We start from the raw sequence: 10,475 nt of genomic DNA, 5'->3' as shown, positions 1-10,475 counted from the left end.
ACGTAGTGAAATAAAACGTATATACATCTCAGTATAAAAGTACAAGTCTTGTACCACATACATTTATTCAACTAAAGTTTAACAGCTAATATCACGTGTCTAACCCTATCTCTAATCCAAGTCCGGAGCCTCCACTCTAATCACGATCTCTCTTCATCTTCTCAACCCTGAACTTGTCCCACCTGTTGTCATGCACACATACAAAACAAGACAACAGCCGGATAACTCCGGTGAGAATAAATCCCAGTATAAACAATGTAAACATGCAATCATATAAAAACATATACAAAAGCATATAACAAATATCATTCACATGCAGCCAATCAACAAACATGTATAATATCAAAACTGTAAATCAACTAGTCATCACAGACTCGACTCAAACAACGCGTCGTCCCAGACTCGACTCAACTCTAACCTAGGGATCCCAATGTCTGGATATTGATAATTATATCGAATCTCAGTCGATAGGAATGAATCAACCCTAAACGGTATCGATATAATTCATATATCCAGTGTTTGGGCTAAACAGCCGCAGAATTGACGAATCAGTCAAGAATTAAGCGAATCAGCCAATAATTAGACGAATCAGTCAGTAATTAAGCGAATCAGCCAAATTTTAGACGAATCAGTCGATAACTAGACGAATCAGCCAATAACCAGACGAATCAGCCGGTGACTAGGCGAATAAGCCAATGACTAAACGAATCAGTAATCAATACATGCAGTGGCTATAAATCAATAGACTATAAACATCAATCTCATCAATTACAAATATCAATGTAATAAACTAAGTATGTGATTTAGGGAGACTCGAGTCAAACCTCACTCGAGTTGTGCAATCCCAACTCAACATTAATTTATACCTTTCTTTCTGATACTCTGACTCTGTCGAAGTCTCGAACTCAAAGCTTGTCAATACTCAATCTGACAATAACAATATCGAGGGTACGGTATCAATACACCACTCAAATAACACTGAATATAATCAGAATTCAATCAAATTCTGTTTCAACAATATAACGTCATAGTCTCAATATACCCAGCAATATCATCTCAGTCAGATATCAATTCTAACATCTCATAATCGGTAACAATTCAATTCTGATATCAAATCGATTCCAAAAGAACTCCGAAAATCATAACAATTCCATATGGTATTTATTCTTCATTCCGATTTCGATTATACGATGTCTAACATGACCAGAACATCATATAAGAATCGTATCAGATTCTGACAATACCATAATTTCAAATCATATCAAAACATAGTAAAACTTACGTCCAGTTGTAGCCTACGTCGATAGGAACACAGTACTGAAGTCGGATTCAAAATCAGATAGACGAATTTCTCACAAAAGACGTAAGGATTTTTCACTCTTTCCTCGGCCCTTTCTCGATTCTTCATTCCTAAATTCCTGAAGAATTCGTGCATATATATATATATATATATATATATATATATATACACATACACGTACATGCAAGAGGACGAGTGGCTCATTCCGCCTATTACACGTCTCGCGCATATGCGCGACATCATCGGCGCATATGCGCGAGACCTACTGGTTTCGGTGCTCATCTTCTCGGCAGCTCGCGCATATGCGCAACTCATCTCCGCGCATATGCGCGAGGTCCTCTGGACTTCGCTTGTACAGTCTCGCGCATATGCGCGACTCACTTCGCGCATATGCGCGAGGGTCCTCTGCCCATGTCGCGCATATGCGCGCATCTGTGCCGCGCATATGCGCGAGGGCTATGTTCATCGTACATTTTCATGCATTATCTCGTCTTTCTCGGTCCGATTCTTTCCGTCTATAATCATATCAATTATCCCCAAATCATTTCAGATTAATAGGATAAAATTCTCGGGCCTTACAATCTCATGAATCTTTATCTATGAGACGGGTCAATCTTACCGATATTCACAATAAAAAATAATACTCTTAGCATAAAAAGTAATATTTTTCATAGATGATCTAAATAAGAGATCCGTCTCACAAAATACGACCCGTAAGATCGTATTACACAAATTTTTGCCTTTATACTAACCGAATCGTGATGTCTGTGTTCTTTAAACAATAAAAGAATAGAAATGTATTTTTAAAATTTTAAATAAAAGTTATAAATTTTTGAAATTTAATGGTAGTAGATAAAATAAAATATAAATAAAAATATTAATATAATATGATAAAATCATGTAGTTAATTTGATAAGATGGAATATATTTTAAATAATTTCGAATTAGTGAGTGGATTTATTTGGATGTAATAAGTGTAGATTTATGCATACAAGTACAAATAATATGTAATTTGAAATTATCTCATTAATTAATCATTAACCCATTTATTGCAAAATATAAGACTTTGAATCCTTATTTCATCATATATTTTATTCAAATTTTATAATAATTATGTTATTTATATCTTTCAATTTAGATTTTACCTATATTTTTCAAGGCAAAAACTTGTGTGAGACGGTCTCACGGATCGTATTTTGTGAGACAAATATCTTATTTGAGTCATCCATAAAAAATATTACTTTTTATGCTAAGAGTATTACTTTTTATTGTGAATACCAATAGGGTTGACCCATCTCACTGATAAAGATTCGTGAGACCGTCTCACGAAAGACCTACTCATCTTTCAATTATGTTTCAAACCTAATTTTAGCATCTGAGTGTACTTGAAGCTCTGAAAATAAAATTACGAATATTTTGATTTTTTTTAAAATTCATATTAGAGATTTGATATCTATTAAAAAGTTATATAAATACATAGAAGATATTGTAATATTAATCTTGTAAATTGGTTAAATTTGAGTTTTAGTTTCTCCTTTATCATCCAAGTACTTGAATTTTGTCCACTTTTCGGCAAAAACCACTAAATTAATCCAATATTTTTTATTTGATAATGATATTTTACTACATAAGTTATGCGGTGAGAATATATATATATATATATATATATATAGATAAAATACATATTAAAATAAATCTAAATAAAAACAAAAAAGCAAGTTCCGTAAATGGCCGTTTAATGATTAACTTGCTTAATCTTCATTGATAACTTATGTAACCGACGTCTACGGCCGCCGCTTCCTTCTTTCTTCCGCCACTGTTGTCTCCGCCACTTTTCAAAATTTTCTCGCACGTAGGGCAAGTTCTGCAAATGGCCGACTCTTTTGGCACTTGATGGAAAAACTTCGGCAGTGACGGAGCTGTTGCTGTTACCGATGTGTGTATGACCGGCATCGGTGGCGGAGGTATTTTTTCCATCTTTGCCGCTGAGCTAAATTCTAACAACTGATTATGCAAACGTCGATTTTCGTCGCTTAATCTTTCGAATTTCTTCTTTAAAAATTCGCAATCTCTCTCAATTTGTTTCAGTTTGGTTCTACGTTCAAAAGATATCGTAAAAATATTATTTGTTTAATAGTTCGAGATTTTATTAAAATCCCACGTTAAATTGAAGAAGATTAAAATAGATAAAATCTGCATTAAATATGTAACAGATATTCTCAAAAAACAGAAGAAATCATTACCTTGCTCTTCGGTTTTGAAACCAAACTTCTACCTGCCTAGATTTTAGGTTTAACTTCTCTGCAAGTGCTTGTTTCTGAGCCTGCCACCAAATATTATTTATAACTGTCCTTGTAATATATTAGTGTGTGTGTGTGGAGAAACATGTTAAAATATGACTTCTTGAAAGTTGAATCTATGGATTTAAAAATTTTCTTCATTTGAATTAGTTTTTGGGGTTAAGTTAAGTTCAAGTCCCAATGGTTAAAGTTCTAATTTTAACATTATATCAGAGCTCAAATTTATCGTGATGTGTTGGACTGTCCACAGTTGGACAACTTTTTAATGTCTCCACGCTCCAGTTGTTCATTCCTGGGCGTGAGAGGGCGTGTTAATTAGATGTCTCACATAGGTTGGCTAAAGTTTTTTAGAGTTGCATATATGGACTTGGACAATTCACTTGAGCTATTTCTGGAGTTAGAGTTCTTAAAAAAAAACAAAACAGAACAAAACTCATTATCATAATTGATATGTCAAGAAAATTAATCTTTTAGTGCTAAGAAATTCTTACCAACACAAACATAAACAAGGGCAAATCAACATAGGAGTTGATGCCCATGGTTTATGGCTCATGTAACATAAAGATCTTCAAATTTTTCTTGAGTTTGACAAATACTCCTCTAACTCCAAAAAAAAAAAAAAAAAAAATCACAGCAAACTGGCCTTAATTTCAAAATTGTCAAATTATCATTTAAAAAATTGAATAAACCCTCGATAACAAATTTTAAAAAATATTATGTGTTTATATATCACGAATAATTTAATAGACTAATTGAAAACATATAATTACCATAGTGAGAGTAGAATGTTGTCCGAAACTATCTTCAAGAAAGGTAATTTGTTCTTTACTGAGCCTGAGTTTTTTTCTGCTACAATCATTGGAATAGTTCATGTCATGATCACCCTCCTTGCAACCACTGAAAATTCCATTCTTCCTCGTTTGTTTTCTATCTTCTTGCATGAATCCGATGCTACTCGAGCTCGAATACCCATCACGATCAAGATCACTTCCATGGAGTGGGATTGAAAGATCAAGGAAAAACAACTTCTTATTTTTCTTTGAATTATCTATTTTGGGCTCGTATTTTGTTAAACCGAGTCCCAAATCGAGCCCGAGCTGCACATCCGAAAATGCATCGGTTTCCTCCATGGAAAATGAAAAAATAATATATAAGAGAGGGGATTTTTTCGATGAGAACCTGATGGTATAAATATTAACCAGAGATCGATTTTATAGTACTTTATTGTGATGCAATTAAGGCTATAAGTAAAATTAAATTTTAATTATGTATTTATTATGTAGAGAAATTATTAATGGCAAAGAAAAGAGGGCAATAATAATGGCATGCACGCGTTAGGATTACGGGTAGCTTCGATGCTACATGTGGGGGCACTGCTCTCACATGGTTTGGATGGACAAGATTCATATCACATATGTGATTTTAAAAAAATTAGTGGATTCTATGTATGTGTGGCTAAATTTGGGCCCTTGATTCTATCATGAAGGTAGTGCCCTTTACATGTAGGATGGAATCACTCTAAGGAGGAAACCGAGTTGGTATATATTAATAGGAGTCTGTCTTTGGTATTTTGTCTGAGTTGTAGTTGGTATTAGTATTCATGCATTACTATACACCTAAGGGCACTAGCTATTAATATATAAAATGTACAGTCCCATTCAATTAAAACTTCATATCTTATAAAAAATATATATGGAAAATAACATTTTGGTCTATAACTTACATATTTTTCAGTTTTTATTTATTGTTGTTAAACAATTTACGGTTTTAATATACTAATTTGCATTTTTTTTTCAATTTTAGTCATTTTCACCATAGTGCTGATATGTTAGTAACATCCAACAACACATAAACAATTTTGGTGACACACTATCATTTTACGTTGTCCTGTGATTATTTTCTTGTGTTATGTAAGCTATATGATAAAAAATGAATAAAATTGAAAAAAATGTATTAGCAAAATTAATATCGTAAATTTATCGACAACATAACCAAAATAAAAAAACATACAAGTTAAATTACCAAAAAAATATTTTTTCCTAAATGTTTGACAATTAAAGTTTTGTTGATTTACAAAATAATCGAAGGTTAACCGAGTTAAGGCTAACCGACTATTAAAAATAAGCACAATCGAACTGAATTGTCGAAGAAAACTGATCTCTCAAGACAACATATCTAAGAAAAAATCAATCATATATTTTAAACCTCATTAAATGCATAACATTCATTCGAGATTATTCTTAAAAAAAATGCATATTTACATTCTTCAATCAATCTGATTAAATCAGATCAATATTCTTCGTGTATAACAGCTTTTGTAACCGTAAGTGTTAGAATCCATATGTGCTACCAGTCGATACTATTTCTAGAAAGGACGAAGACACGTACGTGACTGCAATATTCTATTTTTCGGAATTGATAAATTTGATTCAAAAAGAGTTGTATAGATTTGAAAGTGATTTTCTTCTATAAAAGGGCAAGTTTTTGAACTTATCAGACTCTACATTCTTACTTGAAACAAGCTATATAATTATCGAGTCTGTGAAAGCCCTACAGATCAAGAACTCTTGAAGTACAAACTTAAAGTTTTATTCGATCATTGTGAGAATCTATTTGTATTAGACATATATCTATAAGAACTACTTGAAAACTGATAAAAAGTGTCTTTCTTGTCAGATTTTTAAGTTGAGTGTTAGCTAGGAGTTTCAGTAGGCCAGAGATAAGCACTTCTGAAGTTGATTTTTGCAAAATTGCTTGTAACTACCAAAATCTTTAGTGATATCATTTCAGCAACAAAAAAATGAGACATAGAAGAATTATACCACCTTCAAACTTCCATAAACAATTGATTGTGCATTCTATAATTTATTTTCATTTACTTAAGCTAGCTAAACTTTTGCTCCTATGTACCAAACAGTACAACGAGCCTCTTTCTGCATATTTACACTTTGCTGGCTTGTTGAGCTAAACCAGTTTGGATAACATTCAAAGAGTTTAACCCAACTGAATTTTAGCAGATTTTGGGTTGATTGTTTATTCACGACCTTCTAATTATTATCTCGATCATATCACTAAATATATTATGAGTGTCTCTTGCGAGACGGTCTCATGAATCTTTATTTCTGAGACGGGTCAACCCTACCGATATTCACAATAAAAAGTAATACTCTTAGCATAAAAAGTAATACTTTTTCATGGATAACCAAAATAAGAGATCTGTTTCACGAAATACGATCCGTGAGATCGTCTCACACAAATTTTTATCATATCTTATTGACGCATTTCGTTTGCGAGATTGTTTCATTTACAGTATAATATCACATGTTTTTTCCTTTTTTATTTTTAATCTAAAACCAATTTGTAAGTGGTCTAATTACAATTCGCTCCCATCTATCCTCAATTTCACTTCAAATTTCAGTTTAGTGCACCGGTCAAGATGGGCAATTATTGCGATTTAATGAACATGCAACTTCCCTAGACACGCACGAAAAAACATTGATTAAGTATAAAATCAGTTTGGTACTTTGGTTATGAGAAAAATATATCTGAATAATAATATTATATAATACATATGATGTAAAATGCGGTGATTATTTACTCTAATATAACATAGACTATATCGAATAACCTATCTTTCTTCGTCAATAATGATGGCGGTAACAAAGAAATATTTTTTTAAAAAAATAAGATTTTGATATATCTATTTTTTAATTTTAAAATTTTTAATTTATACTGTTTGGTCTGTGTTAATTATGTATAATAAAATAATTATAAATCGATATATATAAATAACAAAATTATGCACAATTTTAATAATTTATTTATATAACTTGAGTTGAGTCGAACACCATATAAATAAATATGTGTAATCATTTACACTAAGAAAAGTTAATTTGAAAGGGAAAAAAATCCAAATTAAATTGAAACAAAATTATCTTTATAAATAGCAGGTATATGTGTGTGTGTGTGTGTATATATATAATATATATATATAATATGATCATATTATATATATATATTATATATATACACACACACACACATATACCTGCTATTTATAAAGATAATTTTGTCCCTAGTCTAATTCGTAATAATTTTGTGGTTTTATTGACACACAGTCTTTTTTCCCTATTTCTTGATTAATGATAATGTCAAATAAATATGGAAGTGACAATTATGTAGCAAATGAAGAAAAATCTAGAACCACTGGCGGCTATTCAATATTATTTATACGCAACAGATCCTCTATGGATTTCTCATTCTTTACATACACGAACATTCACATATTTACTTCATCATACCAAATATTATATATATAAATTAGTTTTACTATATACATACATATACCTTTTAATTCCTCAAAATTTTGTACTTTCGATATCATATATCTGGATTATTCACACAATTAGGAATTCTTTATAAACGATTATATTTTTGTGGAAGTGATTAAATTTATAAATTATTAAAAAATATAACGTTGATTCAAGTGTGAATGAGTGAGAGTAGTACTAGGATATGTTGTAGAGCTCAAATTCAGTACACGTAAAACTTATGCATTTATTTAATTGTTAAATTATCTAATTAAGTTTAAAATGAATCTAGTGATACATAATTTGTGGAATTAGCATTATTTTAAATTATTTATATTTCTGTGATGCACGTTAAAATATTTTCTTGAGTTTCATGTTTCAGGCGATTATTCGATGCGGGATTGAGGAAAAAAGATCGGCGACGATTTTTGACAATTTTAAAATGTGGTATTTTATTTTAAGTTATGATTGGGGCATTTTAAATGATTTATTAAGTTTTAGTATTTTAAAGCCTGATTTATTTAATTAGTAATTTTAGGATTTTAAAACCTTTAAAGTTTAGCAAGTGTGTATTTTATTTTTAAATTAAGGGATTTTATTAAGTTAAAAGTGGGTTAGCATTTTTAATTGTTTGCTAATTATAAATTAAGCACAATTTATCCCCTAATTATAAAAAAAACTCACACACACACACATACACGTTTTTACACACACACATTTCATTTCACTCCATCTTTTTTCAACAAGAAAGCCTAGGGTTCCTTGAGTTCTCTCAGTAGCCGCCCCTCTCCTCTGTATTTTCCAGCAAGTTTTCGTCTCTTTTCTTCTAAGAAAATCGTGCCACGTTCGTCCCGGATCAACCTCACACTCATCCCCGCTTCGGTATCGTCGTTTCGGTATTTTAATTATCAAAAGGTATGTATAATCTTTTGTTTTTGCATCGATCTTGTTATATTATATGTTCTTATGTTTATTATGCGTAAAAATCCATGTATGTTGTAAAAAGTTTGAACAAAAATTTGTTGTAATCGATTTTGAAACGATTTTGGATCTGAAAACTCGAAATTTGCTGTCATTTTTAATAATGAGACTTTTAGGTCGATTTTTTGGAAAAACTTTCAACATATAAAACGTAGAACTTTTTGATATCTTTGATTTGAAAGTAAATTCGAAATATTTGGATAAGAAATGAGTGAGTTATGATCGTTTTCGTGGAACTGCTCAAACTACGTCTTTCTGAAAATGCGTTCTTGATGTGTTCTTCAAGTTTTATCGTTGCAGGCTTCGTTGGGGATCAATGGGTGATTGCTGCTGCGTTTAAGTATGTCGAGTATGATGTTGGGATGGTTTTTGGTGTGTCGGAGTTCACGGATTGGGTTGCGTTGTTTGTGATGCGTAGTTGTTTTGGGGCGTTTGTTTGAGTTTGAATAAGTGTCATAGCATACTAGGATGGGTCTCGAGGCATTGGTTCACTATCCGTATGATCGAGTTATGAGTAATAAGCCATAAGTGTAGTGAATTTCCGTTAGTTCGCGATTCCAGTAGGTACACGGACCCGTAGCCGGACCCTGGCACGGGGTCCGTGCACTTTTTCCTTCAAAATGCGAATTTCCAGCACCTACACAGACCCCGACACGGACCCTTACACGGGATCCGTGTCTTTTTTAATTTTTTTTTTAAAATTATATATTTTTTAGGGATTTTTTTGGGGTTTGATGTTATGATTTAGTACAATGATTAAACGAGGTCAAGTTCCTGAGAGATTTAGAATGTTTTGTCATTTTTGGGTGTGAGCTTGACTATACGTCTAAGTTATGCAAGATAGGTATTCGAACTCATGTTAGTATGTTCAACAGTGGCCCCAAGCGAGATCCAACGAATCCCTCAATGCCACGTAAGTATGTTCGACGTGCAAAAGAAAATATTTTAAGTTTTTGAGGTATGTTAAATGTCTTGTGACCAAATTATGAACGTGTTTAGGAAGTCGGTGAACGTGGCCGAGGACCTCTCCACCCCGGTAAAGCATGACTGGGTTTAGATCAGGATTGGAATGCGGTAAAGCATGACCAGGGACCAATCCACCCGGTAAAGCATGACCGGGGATCTCATGTATGTGGCAGTGGATTTTTCCTGTCAGCCTAGTACTGTGGTTTAATCTGATCAGGCACATTTATGTATTAGTCACTTGCTTTGAAACATATCTCTACGCAAAATGATGAAGTTTATGTATGTTCAATTATGTATGAAGCAAGCATGTTTATGAAAAGTTTTATGATGATGGCACATCTATGTTTATACTATTACGTTCAAGTTTCAAGTATGTTTATGCTATCACGCTCAAGTTTCAAGTATGTACGCTCTACCTTAAAGATGCATGTGGTTTTATTACGTATTACTTGTTATATCCAGTTTATACGTGTTGAGTCTTTAGACTCACTAGACTTGATCGATGCAGGTGACGATGAATTTGAGGAGACGAGGGGTAGGGACCAATGAGCTGACTTGGACTGAGCAGGAGGCTAAACCTGATGACCATCCATGTTTTAAGAAATTATGGAATGTTTC

General features: G+C 32.3%; 1 protein-coding gene across 1 annotated transcript; it reads right to left on the bottom strand.

Annotated features, from left to right (window-relative positions):
- Positions 1-3,058: 3,058 nt before the first annotated feature.
- On the bottom strand, positions 3,059-4,810 carry LOC142537393 (homeobox-leucine zipper protein HOX19-like). Its single transcript, XM_075642926.1, has 3 exons — positions 4,371-4,810; positions 3,544-3,623; positions 3,059-3,395 (listed from the first exon to the last, which is right to left on the bottom strand). Exons 1-3 carry the CDS (start codon positions 4,728-4,730, stop codon positions 3,059-3,061), a joined length of 777 nt encoding a protein of 258 aa, XP_075499041.1. The 5' UTR covers positions 4,731-4,810.
- Between the last annotated feature and the right edge of the window lie 5,665 nt (positions 4,811-10,475).

This window comes from Primulina tabacum, chromosome 2, assembly GCF_025594145.1.
Source record: "Primulina tabacum isolate GXHZ01 chromosome 2, ASM2559414v2, whole genome shotgun sequence".
Lineage (NCBI taxonomy): Eukaryota > Viridiplantae > Streptophyta > Magnoliopsida > Lamiales > Gesneriaceae > Primulina > Primulina tabacum.
This window is presented reverse-complemented; position numbering and strand designations above follow the sequence as displayed.

Excerpts from the sequence above, each read along its gene's own strand:
- LOC142537393 (XM_075642926.1), bottom strand. The coding sequence starts at position 4,730 with ATGGAGGAAACCGATGCATTTTCGGATGTGCAGCTCGGGCTCGATTTG. Across the intron at positions 3,624-4,370 it reads AACATTCTACTCTCACTATG|GCTCAGAAACAAGCACTTGC; the intron begins GTAATTATATGT and ends ATTTGGTGGCAG. Across the intron at positions 3,396-3,543 it reads TTTCAAAACCGAAGAGCAAG|AACCAAACTGAAACAAATTG; the intron begins GTAATGATTTCT and ends TTTTGAACGTAG.